The 22,081-nt window shown below is 59.2% G+C and overlaps 1 protein-coding gene across 5 annotated transcripts in view; it reads right to left on the minus strand.

Annotated features, from left to right (window-relative positions):
- Positions 1-22,081, minus strand: part of PACS2 (phosphofurin acidic cluster sorting protein 2) — a 58,305-nt gene that overhangs the window by 24,049 nt on the left and 12,175 nt on the right. For all 5 annotated transcript variants that reach the window (XM_040256794.1, XM_040256792.1, XM_040256791.1 and 2 more), the window contains exons 2-3: positions 3,547-3,634; positions 476-565 (exon numbers count right to left, since the gene is read on the minus strand). In XM_040256794.1, the coding sequence (XP_040112728.1) occupies positions 476-565; positions 3,547-3,634 (178 nt within the window). The remainder of the gene's footprint in view (positions 1-475; positions 566-3,546; positions 3,635-22,081) is intronic.

A 22,081-nucleotide genomic window follows, 5' to 3' on the forward strand; every position in this document is an offset into this window, starting at 1 on the left:
GTGCTCAGCCAGAACTCCAAGGGCTGAATTGAAACAACTCAGGTCTTAATTACGCAGAGAGAAGTGGGGGGAGGTGGAGCCTGGGGGATGCTGGCCTGCCCAGCACCCGCCCCCCCGGGAGACCGCTGTTTCACACAGGGTGGGGGGTCCCGGTCTAAAGCCCACCAGCAGCGCAGCCCGGAACAGCCGAGGGGCCTGAGCCTACAGCGCGGGAGGTCCGCGGCCCCGCCCCCTCTCCGGCTCCTTTTGTCTGAAACGTCGAGTCGCTTTCGGCCCCTCCGCAACCCGCATCTCATCTAAACACGGATGAGATGACCGAACCTGAGCACCTGATTTTGGCCTCACCACCCTCTCTTCATCGTGGGACTGCGAGGAAAGACTCGACCTAACACCCCGAGCACAATTCTAACCCTGGAGAGCGCGCCCCGAGGGAGAGGGGCCGTCGGCGCCGGCGCAGGGCGAGGGCGGGGCCCACCTGCAGAGAGAAGGTCAGCGCCAGGTCCGTCTCCACTTGTCCGCTAGGGGGCAGCACGATCTCGTGGGACCGCAGGATCCGCTTGGAGCCCTGGCAGAGAGCAAGGCAGCGGGGCTGAGAAGAGGGCGCGTCGCCGCGGAAGCGCAGCGGCCGGCGAGTCACTGCATTTCACGGTGTCAGCGGAAGAGCTGCCGCCGGGGAGGGGGGCGGGAGGCCTGCGCACGTGACTCCCAAAGGCACTGCCGGGGGCTTCTCCGGAGCCGCGAAACAGCCCGCATCCTCTGACCTGCTGCAAACTGGCGCTGGAGAAGACTGAGAGTCCCCTGGACGCCAAGGAGCTCAAACCAGTCAGTCTTAAAGGAAATCAACCCTGAGTATTCATTGGAAGGACTGACGCCGAAGATGAAGCTCCAATACTCTGGCCACCTGATGCGAAGAGCTGACTCATTAGAAAAGACCCTGATGCCGGGAAAGACTGAAGGCAGGAGGAGGAGCGGACGCCAGAGGGTGAGATGGCTGGATGGCATCACCGATTCGATGGATGTGAGTCTGAGCAAGCTCCGGGAGACAGTGAGGGACAGGGAAGCCGGCGTGCTGCAGTCCATCAGGTCACAAAGACTTGGACACGCCTGAGCAGCTGGACAGCCTCCTCTAGAGGTTTGTCCCAGCGCCTGAGGAGACGAGACTGAGATGGGTCACAGCCAAGCTCCCTGCACTCGCGGGATGAAGTGAAGGTGGATGAGCGGGTGTGTGAGGGGCCACGTGTCCCTGGGAAGGCAGGACCGTGACGGTGTCCTCCTCCACCCCCGCAGCAGGATGGGCGAGGCGGTCAGTGACTGAGGCCCAGCAGCATGGCTGCAGGACAGGGAGGGCAGCACCAGCCCGAGCCAGACCCGGGGAACAAAGGGACAGAGGTAGAGACCCAGGGGTAGCACACTAAGGGGCCTGCGGGCCGGCAGCAAAGTGAGAGTGGGAGCCGCTCAGTCGCGGCCTGCTCTGGGTGAGCCCACGGACTGCACAGTCCATGGGATCCTCCAGGCCAGAACACCTCCGTGGGTAGCCTTTCCTTTCTCCAGGGGATCTTCCTGACCCAGGGATCGAACCCAGGTCTCCTGCATTACAGGCAGATTTCTTTGCCAGCTGAGCCACCAGGGAGGCCCCTCACAGGAAAAGCTACGCACTAAATGGCCATGATACGTGGACAGGTGATCCGCAGAAAACACCCCGTCCCGACCCCTTGGCCCAGAAAAAGTTCCAAATGGATTAAAGATGTTCACCATAGCATCCTCTTAAAAACAGCTGTCCCAAGGCAGACAGCCTTAGGAACTTGCTCCAGAGTGCAGGAAGTAGACACAAGGGGACCAGCTCAGCCCCACATCCAGGCAGCACCGCGAGGAGACAGGCTCACGGGGCGGGCGGGCGAGCAGAGGCCACCCCCAGGCTGACGGCGGCTCCCCAGCGTGCAACCAGGACGAGGGATGCAGAGACGGGTGAGGGCGGGAGCAGGTGCCGGCCTCAGAGAAGACGCTGACGGAGCCACAGGGAGGGCACCGCGCCGGGCCCGCAGGGAGGACAGTGCCCTCTGGACGCACGCAGGGTCTGGAGCCCCCGCACACCCAGAGGGCGGACACCCCGTGGCCTGGTGCTCTCCACCCCCGGCCTCACCCCTGTGCCCATCACAGCCATGCCCCCAAGCTCCCTGCACCCCTGAGCCCGTCTGGGCCAGGCCCGTGCCAGGTGAAGGGGGGGGGTCCCAGCAAGGACGCGGGCAGGGGCAGCAGCAACCACAGCGGTCAGCCGGGGGCGGGCAGCTCATCTGCTCTGAGGGCCTGGGGGCGGCGGAGGAAGCTGGGAGTGGGCTGAAAGGCAGGCGACCCAGCGGGACGGGAGGCCCAGCACAAGGTGGGGAGGAGGCCACGTGGCGGGCACGCTGGCAACGCGGGGCCGAGGCGAGCTGGCAGGATGGGCAGGGTGGCTGCGAGGGGGCATGGGCCCGTCAGGGGCCGAGTGCTCCATAGGGACGGGGTCCAGGTGGGACCACGAGGAGGGCAGCTGGAGGGACAGTGCCCCAGCAGGAGGGATGGCTGTGTCAGAGGTCAGTGGTGCGGGCATCGGGGGCCAAGGAGGGTCCACCCCCTTGCTCTGACCCAGAGAGGTTCCCAGGCCAGAGGGCCCCGAGCAGAGTGGGCCACCCGCGGGCTGGCAGGGCCAGTTCCTGTGTGGGCAGCGCCCCCTGAGCTGGGAGTGCCGCCGCCCCTTGGGCCAGGAGCCTCTCCTCGGACACCAGGCTCTCCTCACCAGGCCCTGGGCTCCACGCTGACCTCAAGTCCAGAGGGCGGCCTGGCCCCGAGCCCCCGAGGTGCTCCCAGCGGTCCTGTCGGGAGGCCCTGCAGACCCTCAGGGTCAGAGCGCTCAGGCCGGATGCAAACGCGGGCGCCAGCAGCCCGGGGCGGGGAAACGGGGTAAGGCCAGACTCTGCCCTGAGAGGCTGACCCTCCGGGGTCCTCAGAGGACAGGCTGCACCGGGGACGTGCCCCCTTCAAGGAGCTGCCCATGGGCACCCATGAGCCGCGCTGGGGCGGGACGGGCCACAGGCAGCACAGGCCCCGCCGCAGGGTATGCAAAGGGCCGAGAGCCGCCCTGAGAGTGGACGTGGGACCCAGCCCCCCCCCCCCCCGAGGGCCAGGGGCCCCATGGGGCTCCCAGGACCCCTCCTCCAGGGAGGCTGGGCACAGGGGGCGCTAAGGACTGCGATCTCGGCCCCTCGAGACACGACACTTGCTCAAAGGCGGAAGGGGAGCCTCTGAGGCCCAAGGGACACAGAGCATCAGGGCCTGGGAGTGTGGGGAGGGCTGGGGGGACTCAGGGGGAGGGGTTCAGGGCAGGGAGCAGGGGTCTGGCCCGGCCTCCAAAGCCACGGTCAGTGCGCGCGCTCTCCTCCCACCCTGGGACCCGTGCAGCCTGCCCTTGACCGTGTAGGGGACGGGGGTCTGCATGGCGGGGGCCCATCCGGTCCCCGGGCAGCAAGCACACCCACAGGGCCCCGGGGCGGCGCCAGAGGGAACCCTTACCTGCATCTTGACGGCAATCACCACGGAGATGAGCTCCTTCTCCAGCTCCTTGAAGACCACCAGCTTCTTCAAGGTCAGGCTGCACAACCTGCGAGGGCATAGACAGGCTCAGCGGCGGCCGTGCGCTCGGACACCCCCACGCCCCACCCTGCGGAGCCCGGGCCTCTACTGGACCGAGGCTCTCTGACCCCAGTGCCCTGCTCACTCCTGGAGACGGGCCTCGCGTCTCCTGGGGCCCCCGCCCAGGCCCAGCCAGGCCGCGGAGGCTGTTGGACCAAGCCCCCCATGCAGAGGGTCCACGGACGGGCAGGGCACAGAGCCGGCAAAGACAGACCGGGGAGCCCCCAGGGCCGCGCTCCCAGCTGCAGGGGTTCCAGGGGCCCACCCACTCCTCTGTAGGCTCCCGTCCGCCCCGTCTGTCTGCACGGAGATGCATCCACCCTCCACCCGGTCCACAGGCACCAGGAGACAGACACAAGGCCTCCCCCAGGCTCCAGCGTGGAGACACAGCGCGCCCCGACAGTCCCCGACTCTGCAGTGAGGCGGGGACCCCAGCAGGACCCCTCCCGTGGCAGGGCCGCCCTCACAGCCCCCAGCCCAGCCCCTCCACCCACGGGGGCTGCTCTGACTCTGCGGGGCCAGGGAAAAAGCTAGAGAAGGAGACGCACGAAAGGAGTTAGTGTTCACCAGGACAGACCACATCCTGGGCAACGAAGCAGTGCTCCACACACACGTTAAAGAAGCGGGATCTCACTCTTCTGTTCTCCGACAAGAATGGAGTCAGCTAGAAGGCAGCTGTGGGAGGACGACTGGGGAACATCAGCACACACAGCTGAAGCACCAGCAGGACACAGAGGAGGCTGGGAGGACGTCAGGCACAGCTTGCGTGGAGAGAAAGCGACAAACAAGGCGGCAAGAATTGTGGGCTGCAGCTACAGTGGTGCCGAGAGGAGAGCTCACAGCGTCAAACGCTTATCGCGGAAAAGACTCTGCAGGGCGCAACCTAAGCTTCGCCTTGAGACACCAGAAAAAGAGCAAATTGAGCCCAAAGTGAGAAGGCAGGAAATAAGGACAATAAAAGCAAAACAATCAAACTGAAAACAAAGACACAATTAGAGAAAAATAAAACCCAAATCTGGTTCTTTGGAAAGAGCAGTAGGCTTGATTAAAAACTCTAGGAACACAAAAGAAAGTAAAAGTGAACATCGCTCAGTCCTGTCCGACTCTGTGACCCCGTGGACTGTAGCCCACCAGGCTCCTCGGTCCATGGAATTCTCCAGGCAAGAGTCCTGAGTGGGTTGCCATTTCCTTCTCCAGGGGATCTTCCCGACCCAGGGATCGAACCCAGGTCTCCCGCATTGCACACAAGGAGAGATAAGAAAGCCTTCCTCCGTGATCAATGCAAAGAAACAGAGGAAACAACAGAATGGCAAAGACTAGAGATCTCGTCAAGAAACTTAGAGACACCAAGGGAACATTTCGTGCAAAGATGGGATCGATAAAGGACAGAAATGGTATGGACCTAACCAAGCAGAAGATATCAAGAAGAGGTGGCAAGAATACACAGAAGAACTGTACAAAAAAGAGCTCCATGACCCAGATAATCATGATGGTGTGATCACTCACCTAGAGCCAGACATCCTGGAATGTGAAGTCAAGTGGGCCTTAGAAAGCATCACTATGAACAAAGCTAGTGGAGCTGATGGAATTCCAGTTGAGCTGTTTCAAATCCTGGAAGAGGATGCTGTGAAAGTGCTGCACTCAATATGCCAGAAAATTTGGAAAACTCAGCAGTGGCCACAGGACTAGAAAAGGTCAGTTTTCATTTCAATCCCAAAGAAAGGCAATGCCAAAGAATGCTCAAACTACCGCACGATTGCACTCATCTCATGTGCTAGTAAAGTAATGCTCAAAAATCCTCCAAGCCAGGCTTCAACAGTACATGAACCGTGAACTTCCAGATGTTCAACCTGGATTTAGAAAAGTCAGAGGAACCAGAGATCAAATTGCCAACATCCGCTGCATCATCGAGAAAGCAAGACAGTTCCAGAAAACATCTCTTTCTGCTTTATTGACTACACCAAAGCCTTTGACTGTGTGAATCACAACAGACTGTGGAGAATTCTTAAAGAGATGTGAATACCAGATCACCTGACCTGCCTCCTGAGAAATCTGTATGCAGGTCAAGAAGCAACAGTTAGAACTGGACATGGAACAGTAGATTGGTTCCAAATCGGGAAAGGAGTACATAGGCTGCATATTGTCACCTTGCTTATTTAACTTATATGCAGAGGACATCATGAGAAACGCTGGGCTGGAGGAAGCACAAGCTGGAATCAAGATTTCCGGGAGAAATATCAATAACCTCAGATATGCAGATGACACCACCCTTATGGCAGAAAGTGAAGAGGAACTAAAGAGCCTCTTGATGAAAGTGAAAGAGGAGAGTGAAAAAATGGTTTAAAGCTCAACATTCAGAAAACTAAGATCATAGTATCTGGTTCCATCACTTCATGGCAAACAGATGAGGAAACAGTGGAAACAGTGGCAGACTTTATTTTGGGGGGCTCCAAAATCACTGCAGATGGTGACTGCATCCATGAAATTAAAAGATGCTTGCTCCTTGGAAGAAAAGCTATGACCAACCTAGACAGCATATTAAAAAGCAGAGACATTACTTTGCCAACAAAGGTTCATCTAGTCAAAGCTATAGTTTTTTCAATAGTCATTTATGGATGTGAGAGTTAGACTGTAAAGAAAGCTGAGCACCAAAGAACTGATGCTTTTGAACTGTGGTGTTGGAGAAGACTCTTGAGAGTCCCTTGGACTTCAAGGAGGTCCAACCAGTCCATTCTGAAGGAGATCAGTCCTGGTTCTTCATTGGAAGGACTGATGCTGAAGCTGAGACTCCAATACTTTGACCACCTGATGTGAAGAACTAACTCATTGGAAAAAACCCTGATGCTGGCAAAGATTGAAGGCGGGAGAAGAAGGGGACGACAGAGGGTGAGACGGCTGGATGGCATCCCTGACTCGACGGACATGAGTTTGAGCAAGCTCCGGGAGTTGGTGATGGACAGGGAGGCCTGGCGTGCTGCAGTCCATGGGGTTGAAAAGAGTTGGACCTGACTGAGCTGAATCTATGAACCAGGAATAGATGAGAACCCCCTCCACCTGATAAAGAGCATGTCCAAAAGGCCACCAGCAGATGTCACGCTGGACGGTGAAAGATGGAATATTCTCCCCTAAGGTTGGGAGCGAGGCCAAGCGCACCCTCGCAGGACTGCCATTCAGCACAGCACTGAAGGCCTGCCCAGCGCAAAGGACACGAGACACAGAGGCAGAGGGGAGGACAGAACGAGGCTGTTCTTACTGCAGACAATGGGGTCGTTATGTAGAACGTCCCAAGGAATGTGAGAGAATGTGGAAACTAGCTCCAAGAACGACTGAGCTTAGCAAGATGGAAGGCAGCCGCAGTTCTATACATGAGCAATGAGCAACTGAAGTCAGTGTGTAAAAACATCTTGCAATTACAAAAAAAAAAGAAGCACCTAAATCTATAATAAAATAAGCGCTGGGTCTGCACGTCAGGAGCTCCCGACTGCGGTCACAGCCTCTGCCAGGCTTACGGACAGAATTCTCCCCAAACCAGATCTGAGGTTTGCATCCAGGTGCAATTCCAATGGAATCCCAGTGAGACCTTTTTACAGTTATTAGTGAAGTGACTTTTAAATGTACATAGAAAGGCGAAGGAACTAAAACATCGAAATAATTTAGAAAAAGGAAAGCAAAAACAAACAAATGGGGCCTGATTAAACTTAAAAGCTTTTGCACAGCAAAGGAAACCACTGACAAAACAAAGGACAACCTCTGGAGTGGCAGAAACTATTTAGAAATGATGCGACCAAGAAGGGCTTAATTTCTAAAATACATAAGCAGCTCAGACAACTCAATATTGAGAAAACAACCAATCTGATTTAAAAAAGAGCAGAAGACCCGAACAGACATTTCTCCAAAGAAGACATCCAGACGGACGGCAGCCGCGCAAGGAGACAGCGGCCCCAACTGTCAGGGAGTCCAAACCAGGAGGAGGCACCGCCTCGCAGCCGGCTGAATGGCCACCATCAGAACGTCTGCAGATCAGAAACGCTGAGGACGTGGAGAAAGGGAGCCTGCCTGCACTGGTGGTGGGAATGAAAGGTGGTGAAGGCACCAAGGAAAATGGAACGGAGGTTCCTCAAAACCCAAAAACAGAGCCATCACGTGCGCCACGAAACCCACTCCTGGGCATGTACTGGTTAGAGACAAACTACTAACGTGAAACGATACATGTATCCCAATTTTCACAGCAGCATTCTTGACAACTGCCAAGGCATGAAAGCAATGAATGGATAAAGACGACCTGGTGGGTGGGGGGTGTGTGTGTGTATATTTACACCATGGGGGGAATAAGTCAGACCGAGAAAGACAAAATACTCCATATATCACATATATGTGAAATCTAAAAAATAACACAAATGAATGCATACAGCAGAACAGAAACAGACTCAGCTAGAACAAACCAGCAGTTACCAGTGGGGAGGCGGCAGGGGGACGGTGAGACAGGGGAGGGGGTGAAGAGGCGCAAAGCAGGCAAGTCGCAAGGATGGCCGGACAGCGGGGAGCAGCGCCAGCGCTGCACAGCAACACCACACGGAGCCTAATCTGTGACACTATCGAATCGCTATGCTAAAGCTGATACGGTGATGTAAGTCAACTGTACTTCAATACAAAATACAGTTAACTCTGAAAAAGGAAAACAGCGTAGTCGGGCACGTCTCACCCCGACACGGAGACTTGCTCTAAACCGACAGCCATCGAGACAAGGTGCTGCTCGCCAAGGGCAGGTGTGCAGAGCGACAGGCAGAGGCCGGTGAGCGGGACGGCGTCAGCACGCAAACCTCCGCTCTGTGAAAAAGCCTCTCAAGGGGACAAGACGACAAGCTAAGAGCTGCAGAACAGACTTGCAAATCACATTTTCGACAAAGGGTTTTATCTGGAATATGTAAGGAATTCTCTAATCTCAATAATGTGAAACGAGTCCAGTGAAAATGGGCAAAAGGTTTTACCAGACTCTTCACCACAACAGACACGTGGCTGATGAGCACATGAGAAGGCGCTCTGCCTCAGCCGCTGCTGCTTAGTTGCTGAGCTGTGCCCGCCTCTGCTGCAACCCCATGGACTATAGCCCTCCAGCTTCCTCTGTCTGTGGAATTCTCCAGGCAAGAATGCTTGGCTTGTAAAGAATGGAGTGGGTTGCCATTTCCTTCTTCAGGGGATCTTCCCAACCCAGGCGTTGAACTCGCATCTCCTGAGTGGCAAGTGGATTCTTTACCCCTGTGCCACCTGGGAAGCCCCTATGAGTTCTCAGGGAAATGCAAATTAAAGCCAGAGTGGGAGACCACACACCCATCACAGCAGGGAAACAAGATCCAAAGGCCCGCTGCTGGGGAGTGGGTGGAGAGGCAGGGCGTGACCCTGCAGGTGGAGGGCCTGGAGGCATCGACCCCCAGGACCCCCAACCCCCTGCTGGGAATCCACCCACGGTGTCGGACACGAACATCCACAGCAGCTGAGTTCACCATCACCCCAAACTGGAAACCGAGACATCCCTCAAAGCCACTGGGCCATCCACACCGGGGAAGTGCCGCCGGGGAACCGGAGACCAGGCGCCGCCAAGGGCGCTCGAGGGCAGGGCAACGAGCGCGCACGCACGGGAGGCAGGCGGAGGGTGCAGGGCAAGGAGGGGAGCAGGGGGCGTCCGGAGGTTCGGTTTGGCTGTTCTGGGCTGCCTGAGACGGGAGTCAGAGTTTAGGCAGAAAAGGAGGCAGCGGTTGAATTATACCGCAGGTGTGCTCTTTAAAGTACCTTTTCAAGAGCTAGAAAAACCCACAAGACCTAAAGGACACAGCGTCCAGTTGCAACCAGGCACCTTGTTCGGATCCTGCTTTCAATAACTTAATCATTGAAAAATACTTCCTAGCCCTTATCCCATGGATGGAGGAGCCTGGTGGGCTGTAGTCTACGGGGTCGCTAACAGTCGGGCACGACTGAGCGACTTCACTTTCTTATCACTTTCATGCACTGGAGAAGGAAATGGCAGCCCACTCCAGTGTTCTTGCCTGGAGAATCCCAGGGACGGGGGAGCCTGGTGGGCTGCCGTCTATGGGGTCGCACAGAGTCGGACACGACTGAAGCGACTTAGCAGCAGCAGCAGCAGCAGCCCTCATCTGGGGTGGGAGTCTCAGGGTCTCAACCTCTTCCTTTCAGGGCCTCGTAACTCCTGTTTCTAGAAGCCAGCATTCCCGTATGCCGTGTGTCGCTGGGGAGGGGGTGAGTCCCGTGTTCAGAGACCACTGACTGGAGGTGACCCTCCAGAAAGCAGAGCCGGGCGCCCACGAGGCCGTCTCCCCCTCACAGAAACGGCTCACGGGGCTCAAGCACCATGGCCTGCAGGGAGCCCCTCTCAACCCGGGACGGACTCACTTCCTGTGAGGCTCCCAGGTGCCTGTGACACCTGCAGCCATTTGGGATTCTGTGTGTGTGCACACACGTTTGTGCGTGCACACACACGTGTTCCAAGGCACGTTCAAGCTGATGGGATCCGTGCAAACAACGTTAAAAGAGTCAAAAGGATGACCTGCACCGAGACAGGGCCAGAGCAACAGGACGAACGCGGCTTGTTCTTTTCCGAGGTTGGCTCTGAGAGACAGGCCTGAGGGCTGGAGTACAGGCAGCCCAGGCCGAGGCTTACTGCATACGGCTTGGCCCTCAAGGAAATCGTGAACAAACACACCGAGAAATCCCCGCAGTGACTCATCACGACCCAGGGCCGTCACTCCGTAAAGCGCTCAGCACTGTAAACAGCATGTTCGCTAAGGACCTAAAGGGAGCCCGGCGGGCCTCACACAGTCCCTGTAAACAGCAGTCCCCAAGCTTGTTGGCCAGGCACTGGTTTCCTGGAAGACCGTGGTTTTTTTTTTGTTTTTTCACGGACTGGGGTGGGGGTGGTTTCAGGCTGATTCAAGCCCATTGTATTTATCACACACACTCTATATTACATCAGCTCCGTCTCGCATCACCGGGCATGAGATCCCGGAGGCTGGGAACTCCTGCTGTAAGACGTGGAAACCTGGTGCTTCCGTGTGCGGGGGGGCCTTGCTCACAGCCAGAGTTCCCTCTGCTCTGCCGGTGTGTGCGCAGCCAAGCTCCACACCTGACCCAGGGAAGCAAGGTTCTGGTGTGTCTTCCAAATCAGAGAAAAGCTACAGTGATGCCACAAAACCCACCCCGACAAAGACGAACCAGTGTTCTCCACGGTAGCTGCAGACCTCCTTCGAGAAGCGCTAACAAGGCGCCCATTGCGGAACCCAGTGTGCTCTCCCCACCCCCCCCCACCCAGAGGAAGGGTCTCCTTCCAGGAGACGGCCCCCCGCTCCCCACCCCCCATCAGCTGGGCGCGGGCCTCCTGGCCAGAGGCCTCGGTCCTGCCTCGGGCGGGTGGGCCGGGCCCTAGAGCCACAGGGCCATCTTTCCGGATGGCAGGCCCCTTGCTCGCTGTCTCTCGCTAGGTGCAACGGCAGGACCCAGGCAACCACACGCCAAGGACGCACAGGGGCAGCCAGCCCTGGACCAGCCGTCAGCCCGGCGCAGATGGCTCTGCCCTCCGACTCCATCAGAGGCGTCAGCCGTGCCCTGCCCAGCAGGTCCAGTCTCACGCTATCTGCACGGACGAGGCGGCCCCCAGTCACACTTCTCAAGTCACACTGACCTCCCTCCTCAACTCTCTCTCGAGAGCCGTGCTCACGACTCGCCTGCGCCTCCCACGCCGGCTGTGGACTCGCTCACTGTAGGGGCACACGGGGTCTTGACCCCCCACGCCCGTGACGGCCATTCAGGCTGCTGCGGTGAGCAGACACTACCCGCCCTGGCCGTGCCTTCACCTGCCACACGGCACCTTCAGCCTGCAGGGGCTGCCAGGCCCACTCTGGGCACTCAGAACCTGGGGGGGCTGCGTCAAACTGGTCTCCCCAGCTGTGGGGTCAATGTGCCCTCCTGGGGGTGGGGGGTGGGGGGTGGGGGTGGTCCGTGTCCTCGGGCAGCTCAGACGTGGCATCTGCTCCCCACGTCCTGGAGACTGGGGGTCCAGGTGCATGCGGGCTGCTCTCTGGTCCTAAGAGGAGGGCCATGCGGGCTGCTCTCCCCAGCTGCCCCATCATGGCCTCGTCTTGCAGCCTCTCGTCTACGCACCCCCCACCCCAGCGTCTCTGTGCGTCCAGACCTCCTCGTGTTAACGGCACTGGCCCTTGAAGGTGGGGTGGGACTCGCCCAGGGCTTCGTCTGAACCCAAAGGTCTCCTGGAAGGACCGTCCCCAGACAGTCACCACCTGACGTCCCGGGAGAGTGAGGAATCCGACGTGTGAACCGGGGTGGGCTGGGGGACACAGCTCAGACTCGAACGCTGACCACTCCCCGAATGGACGGAACCTGCAGACCCATGGGCTCTCGTGCTGGTTCCCTTGGGTTCTGCCCTGGCTCCCGGGAGGCGGCATGGCTTTGTGGGGGACTGCTGCTGTGAATGACCCCACAATCTTGCCTGCTTTCCTACTGCGCTGGCGTCTTCTCACTGCACCTCGTTTATTCCAGGTGCAATCACGGGCTTGCGTGCATCACGCCCGTCATTTCCTAGGTAGAGGCCATCATTCGAGTGGGTTTCTAGGAAATGTTATTTGCATGTCCTATGATTTATGGTTCTTGGATACCATATTCTTCAATTTCACACCGTTCCCCCCAAGGTTTTGTTTTTTCGCTCTTTTCACTGAGGTCTTTAATCTACATGGAGCGGCTCTGTGTGTGGTGTGAGGCAGGGACCTGACTTTATTCTTTTCTCTGTGGATGCCCACCTATTCCCCAACCAGTTCTGCAAGAGCAAACCCCTTCCTTGCGGGTTAAAGGCCGTCTCTGAAGATGTGTGTTTCTTTGTCTTCCTCTATGTCCCAGGGGGTCAATCTGTCTATCTTTCTGCCAACTGCATATTGTTTTAATGAGTACAGCTTACTTAAACATGTATCTGCTAAGCAAAACACTCCCTAAACACAAACGCACGTCCTTTGTCTTTAAAATTGCTTGTCTGCCTCACATAAACTTCGTAACTTGCCAAGTTCAATCCCGCCGTGGAGTTTTATAAAACTGAATTACATTTAGGGGGAACTGGTAGCTTTGGGTCATCACAGAGCCTCGGTACCTCCTTACTCGGGTGCTTTGTGTCCTTGAGTAAGTGGGCAGCCCTTTCTCTGGTGAAAGTCGTGAGAGCCCTTTGTCCAACTTATTCATGGATAAGCTACCAGCTGCTTTTATGAATAACACTGTTTTTCTTCTTTTCAAGTCTGTAAATTTTACCAGGTCTTCCAAGAATTAAGTCATATCTCACATGAAGCGTTCCAGAGATTGAAAAGATGTATTTTAAAAACGCAACACTGCCCATTTATGAGGGGAATAGAATCATGGAAACCCCCAGGGGAAGCGAAATGCACACATTTCAGCACTGTCGGTCCTGTGTGTTGATCTATCGGTCGACCTTCCAGAACTGTCACTGGTTCCAACACCTTCTAAGCCTCTTATACTGTCCATTCGAACAACGGTCCCATCACAAATGGCGATGACGCTTCTTTCGACCCAATCCGATCTGCTTCTCATGTCCTGTTGCGCTGTCAGCACCTCAAGGATAACAGTCACCTTTCTTCTTGGTTTTAGAGATGACATTTCTAGTGTTTAAGGATGGTGAGTGTACAGCAGTGATGGAAATGTTCCATAACTGCATTGTTTAATGTGGTAGTCAGTAGTCACCACTTGAAATACAGCCGGCGCAAGTACACAACTGAGTTACACGTTTTAATGTGGGTGCATGGGTTACTCAACAGCCAAATGTCAGCTCACACATTGAAGCGAGTGCAGGTAGGTATCCTATGTCAGCTCACACATTAAAGCGAGGGCAGGGAGGCATCCTATAACGAGTGTCAGCCACTCAGGCGTGCCTGACTCTCTGTGACCCCACGGAGTGTAGCCCTCCAGGCCCTTTAGTCCATGAAATTCTCTAGGCAAGAATGCTGTGGGTTGCCATTCCCTTCTCCAGGGGATCTTCCCAACTCAGGGATCGGACCTGGGTCTCCCACCTTGCAGGCAGATTCTTTACCATCCGAGCCACCAGGGATGTCTGTGGACAAGTTAAGCTTCCTACCTGTTTCTGTGTCCCTAATGCCTCTGTGCGTGCACTTATGCTCTTTTGACTCTTTGCAATCCCATGGACTGTCCGTGAGCCTGCCAGGCTCCTCTGTCCATGGGATTCTCCAGGCGAAAATACTGGAGTGGCTTGCTCTCTCCTCCTCCAGGAGGTCTTCCCGGTCCAGGGATCAAGCCCGGGTCTCTTGTCTCTCCTGCACTGGCAGGTGGCTGCTTTACCACTAGCGCCACCTGGGAGGCCCACATCCCCAGTAATGTCTCTTAAATTCCATCACATGCTTTTTCTGGATATAGCATATGAATTTTCTCTTCACTCTGAATGTGATAAAAATAACTAGTACTCTAAGGTTAAATAAATCATTCACACACTCCTGAGACAGTTTCTATTTCATGAGATACTTTTGCCTTGTTATCTTGTAGGATTTCTTTTCTGTCATTTTCTTTAGGGTTTCACATCTGTGTCCGTGAGGTCCCCACTCTTGCGCTTCCCTGGGCGTTTCCATGATCCTACTGCCCTCATAAAACGGACAGCGTCACTTTTAAAAACATCTTCTTAATCTCTGGAACACTTCGCATGAGACAGAACTTAACTCTTGGAAGACCTGGTAAAATTTACAAATAAAACCATCTGGTGCTCTCTGGAGAAGAAAAGGGATTTTAATATAACTGGTCTCTCCACATTTTGTCTCTTACTAAGCCAGTTACTAAGTAATTCATATTCTTTCTAGAAAAACCTCTGACTTATCTTTCATATTACTGACACTGCTTACGGTGCTCTTCAGCTTCATCTCCGTCAGTTCATTCCAGGCTTGTTTCCGTATGTGCTTTTGCTTTCCATCACTTTTGCCAGTTTGCTATATTATTAGTCTCTCCAAGCAGCCGACTTCCGGCTTTTGTTAATATTTAATACTGTTTTTATTTCACTAAGTTTTGGTCCTTGTGACCTCCATTCCTCTGTTTTCATCCTAAGCTTCGCCCTGAGCTCTAAAGCTTGAGCTGGGTGCTCCCACGGCAGAAGGCTTAGTCTCTCACTCTCTAACACCTGCGTTTAAAATGAGTCGTCTCAGCGTTCAGCATCAAACCCACACGACACCAACTCAGGCTTCGCCAGTACAGGGCCACCCGCCGTCTTCCACACAGGGCAGCCACACTGCCGTGCCAGGGTTCCCTAACCCCCAGGAAGGGCGGTCCCCAACACCCGCCCAGTACTCTGATTTCACAAGCCCTCACCACAGACGTGCTCTGAGGCTACCCACCCGCAGGCCCCTCCCTGGCCCGTCTGGCCCGGGCCCCTCCTCATCCAGAGGGTCCCAGTAAGGAGTGCCCCTTCTTCTGTCCCGAGCGTGGACACACAGAAGAACTGTCTCTGCTCCGTCTTTCTGTGTTTGGTGGACTCACAGCTGGCTGATGGACTCGCCCCTTCCTGCAGCATCTCATTAGGCTGTCCAGCTGACAGGCTTTGCTCGGTGTTGGGGGAGCCACTATGTCTGGGATGCTTCCTCACTCAGTCGTGTCTGACTCATTCCGACCCCATGGACTGTAGCCTGCCAAGCTCCTCTGTCCATGGGATTTTCCAGGCAAGAGTACTGGAGTGGGGTGCCATCGCCTTCTCCGCTGAGCCAGCAGGGACCACCTTAAAGACAGGTGTGGAAGACACCTCTGCCCATGAGAAGGGGATGCCCATGATGAGCATGAAAGGGCCCCTGACACACACTCCAATCCCAGGGTCTTTATTTCTGGCTGGGCAGGCAGAGCTGAGCCTGCGGGACCACCGCCAGCATGGAGAGACCCAGGGGACAACACACGTCTCTGGACACTGGCAAAGCAGGAACCGAGGAGCGTGTGCAGGAATCAGCTGTGCGGGTCAGCAGGGCTGCAGCACTGCCCGCAGCCCAGGACACCTGGACGGGCTGGGCTCCAACGGGGCTGAAGGCAGCGTGAGCCCCTCAGAGCAGCCCCGCCACCAGATGGGCCCCAGGAGGCAGTGCCGAGCCCCCGACCCTGGGGGTCTCTGCCTCTCCAGGCAATGCCTGGGGCTCAGGTCTCCATGTGCTCTCCGGTCAGCGGGCCCCGCAGAGTGCGTCCTCCCAGAACAGGGCTCCCGGGCCGCTGCTCAGTGCCCATCCAGCTGGAGGGCAGGCAGGCCTCCTGGGGCTGGCCCGCATGTGGCTACCTTGCCAGACGGAGCCGCCCGTGCCCAGGACAAGGGCCTGCCTGGGTGCTAGACAGAGTCTGGAGGAAGAGGGATGTGCCCGTGGAGGGGGAGTGGAGAGAGAGGAGAGAAAGGGGAGGGGGCACCCTGGAGGAGGGTCAGGGGCGTCCTCTCTGGAGCTGACTCGAGGAGGACTCAGGCGGGGCCTGGCACACAGGGTGCCGGGCCTCGGCCGGGGGGTGTAACTGAGCTCGGGGCCGGGGCCAGGGCCAGGGTGGATGGACACCAGGCCCTGGGACAGAAGGCAGGCAGGCCAGCGACAGAAGATGGGCAGAGCGCCCTGGGACAGGAAAGCAGGGCCGCGGGGGCCTCGGGTCACGCGACACGGCCCATGCAGAGCAGAGCATGGCCCGCCGGGGAAGCAGGGCTCCTCCCAGGGGCTCAGGCTACGCAGGTCCCCGAGGTCAGGGAAGGCGTGTTGGGGAGGGGTGAAGAGAGGGACGCGAGTCCGAACACCCTCGGTTTCTGTGAGTTACAAAACCAGTGATGTTTCAGAAAGTTCAGGGAAAACTGGCTTTGCAGACGTTTTTATACACAGGCCCGTGGGACGTTTCCACGGACAAGAACGGGAGTAGACAACCCCCCCAGGGGCGAGGGGAGGCCAGTCTGTCCAGCCCTCCCTAAGTCACCCACCACAGGGAGGAGGCTGAGGGTCCACCCGAGGCCCCCCAAACCTGGCCAGCACCCACGCCCACTCCCAGCGCAGAGTCCCAGCCCACCCGCTTCGGAGCCTGGGCTCTGAGTGCCAGGGCAGTGGGCGCTGCAGAGGGCACAAAGCCAGTTCTCCCTAGAAGACCGGCTGCCCCCCATCCTGTGTGTGGGCGCCAAGCAGACACAGGAGCCTGCGGCCCAGCCACCCAGGGAGGTGGGCATACCACAGGCGAACCCACAGAGCAGGGTGGGCACCTCCTTTAGACCAAGCTCCCGGAGCCTGGGCTGCGATCAGCTGAGGGAGACAAGGTAGGGCAGGGCCTGGGCGGAGCTCTGCTGGGTCTGGGCGGAGCTCCGTGGGGTCTGAGGGCTCAGGCCGCGAAGGGCAGAACAAGGAAACTTCTCCAAGGGGCTGGGCAGGCCTGGCAATCTGGAGGCTGCTTCCACCCTGAGCAGGACCCTAGGCAGACGTGCCCAAGCCCCACCCAGGGCCCTCACTGGGAGTCCAGCCGGGCAGCGGCGAGGACCCACGCTGGTGAGCCCCCAGGCGTCTGCTTTCAACGCTTCCTCACCCTTGGAGGGTTTAACTGCTTCAGCTGTCTGCCAACGTCCACCTCTCTCTCTACTGTGGTAAAACATATGTAACGTGAAATTTACCGCCTTCAAACAGCCGGCCCCTCGGCTTCATGGCACTGCGACCCCATCACCAACCCTGTGCCTCTTTCCCTTTGTGAAACTGGAACCGCGTCCCCCGGCCCCTCGACTCCCATTCTGCTTCCGGTCTACTAATCCGACTGCGCTAAGAACCTCAAGAGAGGATCGCACACCATCGGCCTCCACGACAGGCCGCGCCACTCAGCGCGCCCACCCATGCTGCGGACTGTATCATGTCTGCCTTCCTTCTCAAGACCGGGTCACTCCCCCCGTGTGGGCCGAGCGCGCGGCCGGGTCACTCCCGCCGTGTGGCCCAAGCGCATGCCCGGATCAGCATCCCCGTGTGGGCCGAGCGCGCGGCCGGGTCACCCTCCCCGTGTGGGCCGAGCGCATGCCCGGATCAGCGTCCCCGTGTGGGCCGAGCGCGCGGCCGGGTCACTCTCCCCGTGTGGGCCGAGCGCATGCCCGGATCAGCGTCCCCGTGTGGGCCGAGCGCGCGGCCGGGTCACTCTCCCCGTGTGGGCCGAGCGCATGCCCGGATCAGCGTCCCCGTGTGGGCCGAGCGCGCGGCCGGGTCACTCTCCCCGTGTGGGCCGAGCGCATGCCCGGATCAGCGTCCCCGTGTGGGCCGAGCGCGAGGCCGGGTCACTCCCGCCGTGTGGCCCGAGCGTGTGGCCGGGTCGGCGTCCCTGTGTGCTCAGAGTCTTTGCTCGTCCCTTCGCAAAGCAACACAGCCTGGGTGGCTGTCCTCTCTCAGCTCCTGTGACCTCTGCTGCGAGGAACCCAGGGAGGGAACACTCATGAAGAGGCTGCTTTCAATCCCTCAGGACCTTCACCCCAACGTGGGACCGTGGGGCTGGGGACTGTCCCGCCCGCCGATTTCCACAAGAGACGCACCGGGCCGAGGAGAGCGCCGGGCGCACCCAGGTCCCTGGAGGACAGGGGCCAGGCGCCCAACCGAGGGGCTGCGCTGCTCCTCGGGACTCTAACCCTTCCTGAAATTGGAAACACGGACGTTACTGTGAGCAGACAGAGATGGACGCGGCCGTGAGACGCAGCGTGGTGCCGAAGGCAACAAAGGACTGATGTCCCGGCACAAAGGCGCCCACAGAGGAGCCGCCGGGAGACAATCGGCCCACAGAGGCAGGCGCCAGGGCCCAGGCAGCTCTGGGGGGCAGGGCCGCCGCCCGCGGCACGCCGCCTCCAGGGCCAGCCGGGTCTGCACTGACCACCCTGCCCGTCGCCCTAGTGTTCAGCTGGGAAAGCTGGAGCTCCGCACAGAGTGACGAGACCTCAGCAGACACCCCCCACCAGCCACCAGGGGACCCTCCCAGTGGCATCTGGGGGCAACCTGGTGGAGAGCAAGCTAGGGCGTCAGGACGCTAAGTAAGGGGGCGCTGCCCGCTAGTGAGGGGCTGTCTCCCAAGGCACCCGGTCCACACCTGAGCCCAGCAACCTGCCTGCCCGCCTGCATGGTCTCTGTGGGTCCAGAACCATCCCGGTGCTCTGTTATGCTCTCTGCTGCAAACACGCACAGTGTGCAATCAGCCAGCCTAACCACATCCAAGGGCGCAAGCCAGTGGCACTCAGCATGCTTCCGGTGCTGAGCGGCCGTCGCCTCTAATTCCAGGACCGCTCCACCAGCCCAGCGGCCCTGCCCTCCCCACCACCCCGACCACACCGTGGCGGCAGGTCTCTCCTGGTGGCTGTGGTCTGACGGTCTGTACAGGGGGTCGCACGTGGCCTCGGGGGCCAGCTCCTCTGCCGGGCAGCGCGCCCTGCGCTCACCCACCCGGCAGGTGCCAGGACACACCCGGCCGTCTGGGCAGCCATCGCGAACACGTGTGCCCAGCGTGGCTGCAGCCCAGCTCCTCCTCTGAGGCAGGGATCTGCTGGCCCTGTGCAGACGCTGCATCAGGCCTCGTTATCTTCCCGGTTTTGGCTGAGCTGGGTCCTCACTGCAGTGTGTGGGCTCAGGAGTCGCAGGGGGCAGGCTTGTTTGTCCTGTGGCATTTGGCTGCTCAGTCGCTCACTTGGGTCTGACTGCTGGGATCCCACGGACGGCAGCACGCCAGGCTTCCCTGTCCTTCACCATCTCCCAGAGTTTCCTCAAACCCATGTCCATTGAGTCGGGGATGCCATCCAACCATCTCATCCTCCGTCGCCCCCTTCTCCTCCTGCCTTCAATCTTTCCCACCATCAAGGTTTTTTCCAATGAGTCAGCCCTTTTGCATCAGGTGGCCAAAGTATTAGAGCTTAAGCATCAGTCCTTCCGATGAATATTCAGGGTTGATTTCCTTTAGGATGGACTGGTTTGATCTCCTTGCTGTCCACGGGACTCTCAGGAGTCTTCTCATGCCCCATGGCCTGTAGGACATTAGTTCTCTGAACAGGGATCAAACCTGTGACTTGTGCCCGGGAAGGTGGATTCTTAACCACCGGACCCTGCATCTGCCTCACCGTGTCTCGCCAGCAGTGCTCGGCTTCAGCGCAGGGCAGACCATGTGGGTCCCCAAGGCTGGTGAGTCCAGCCCCCACAGCGTGCAGCCCACGAAGGACAAGGACAGTGCTTCCTAGGTTTCCAAGAAACGCCGGTGCCAGGCTGGCCTCCCAGAAGGACTCAGCCTCCAGGCACTCAGACCAGAGCAGTCAAACCGCAGCCACCTGGGGGGTACCTCTGTGGCCCCAAAACAGACTGACTGTGTCTAGGTGGGAGGGAAAACTAGGGGGCCTTTCGTCCCCAGAGGCTGAGCCTGTTTGCACTGTCGCTGTCCGCCCCAGTCGGGGCTGGGGCCCTGCGGGGGCCGGCAACCCCAGGCCCAGACTGAGCCCGGGGGACTGGCCAGCCCGGGGGCAGGACCGGCCCCCAGGGGCCCACAGGCAGCGCCCTGGGGGCTCAGGCTGCAGGTGCACACAGCTCAGCCGCGGCAGCATGGGTGCTCCCAGGCGCTTGCTTTCAGGACACTCCGGGGCGGGGCCGGGGCCGGGGCCGGGAGGCTCAGGCAGTGTCCAGCTCCCTCCACCCCGAGCGCTGGTCGCCTGCGGCTGCCAGTTCCAGCTGGCCCAGGGTGGCCATCTCCGGCGTCCAGGCCTCAGGACGCGGCTGCTTCCTGCTAATCAGGAGAGAAGGTCAGAGGTGCCTTCTCTGCTTCCCTGCCGGCCATTGTGGGGCTGGGATGGCCTCGCAGGAAGCGAGGGGCAGGCAGACGCCTCAGCACCAAGGCCAGGGCCCGGGCAGGGGCCACCGTAAGCCCCACTTCCTGCCGCAGCACAGGCTGCCCCCATGGGGGCTGGGGCACCAGGCGGCGGGGGTAAAGTCAGAGGAGCCAGGCCCAGGAAGAGCTGGCCATGGCGGGATGGCCCAGACAGGCATGGGGGCCATGCAGAAGCCGCGTGGGCCCAGCCACCCAGAGAGGGCACCCGTGTCCACAGCCCGGAGGCCCCCAAGGGGCTGGGCAGACACCGGAACGCCGTCTCAGCACAAAGCCTGCGCCCAGCGAGCAGCAAGGCCATCGGGACCCCTCCACGGGCCGTGACGACCAGAGGCCCCGGGCACGAGGGCAAAGGGGCCCTGTCGGGAGAGCCTGCGCCCAGCACGCCCCTGTAGGCAAGCGGCATCCTGGGGGAGCGGCCCAGTCAGCAAGGGTCGTGGGTGCGGAGGTCGGCTGGGCGCCTCAGCCACCTCAGGGCTGGATCAGCAGCGCAGGCGGCCACCTCCAGGTAGGAAGACTCACGTGGGGACCTCGAGCCCAGCAGGCCAGGAGCGCTGCCTGCACCGGCTGAAGCCAACGGCCGCCTCCAGCCGTGTGCTCAGAACCTGCCTGTACCATACCCCGGCGGGACCTCCCATGGGGGCGGTGAGGGGGGGCCCTCGTCGCAGCTCCTTCAGCACCCAGCTTCCCCAGGGCTCAGAGCAAAGACCGTGGGCTTCCCCACCATCCAGGCACGACCCAGGCCACCCCAGCGAGGAGCCACAGCCGGCTCTGGGGACCAGGCGGCAGGGTCCTCAGTGACAGGCTTCCCAGAGAATGAATGGCAGCTTGTGCAGACGAGCAGCCGCTGTGGGCCCCGCCCCCACTTCAGCCCCCGCCCCCGCCTCAGGCTGGCTCCCAGGAGGGGAGACCCTGCCCTGCCGGCTGTGGGGCGTGGCTGTCTGGGGTGGTCAGGGGGCTCCAGGTCAGATGAGAAGGGGTCCGGGAGCCAGAGGGCAGGGCAGGGCAGGGGCCCAGGCCTCTCTGACGTCTCACAGCAGCTGATCCTCACACCCGACAGGCGCGGGTCCAGGCTGGGGGCACACCCAGCCCCTCCCAGCACACACAGCTGCGGCCCCTGCCCAGCGGCTCCAGGCGCCGCCAGAACACTGGGGCTGCAGACTCTGGTTCCCCCCAAATTCACGTGAGGCTACGTGACGCTGTCGGGAGAAAGGACTTCTGGGGATGATGAGGGCAGAGGGTAGGGCCCTGGTGAAGGGGGTCAGCACCCTTGTAGAGCGACCGCATGGGGCTCCTTCGAGACCCCCCTATGAGGACACAACAGAGAGACACACTGAACCAACCTGCGGGTGCCATGGCCTTGGGCCTCCAGCTCCCAGAGCCTGAGAACTAGGGGCCTGGGGTCCAAGCCGTGTGTTGGGGTGCTTTGCTGAGCTGACCATGGACACAGGGCGCGAGTCTCCTGGGAGGACTTTCCCTCTGCCCCAAGCAGGCAGGTGTGCCCAGGACTGAACTCACTCAGGAGTCA

This window comes from Oryx dammah, unplaced genomic scaffold (genome assembly GCF_014754425.2).
Source record: "Oryx dammah isolate SB20612 unplaced genomic scaffold, SCBI_Odam_1.1 HiC_scaffold_16, whole genome shotgun sequence".
Taxonomy (NCBI): Eukaryota; Metazoa; Chordata; class Mammalia; order Artiodactyla; family Bovidae; genus Oryx; species Oryx dammah.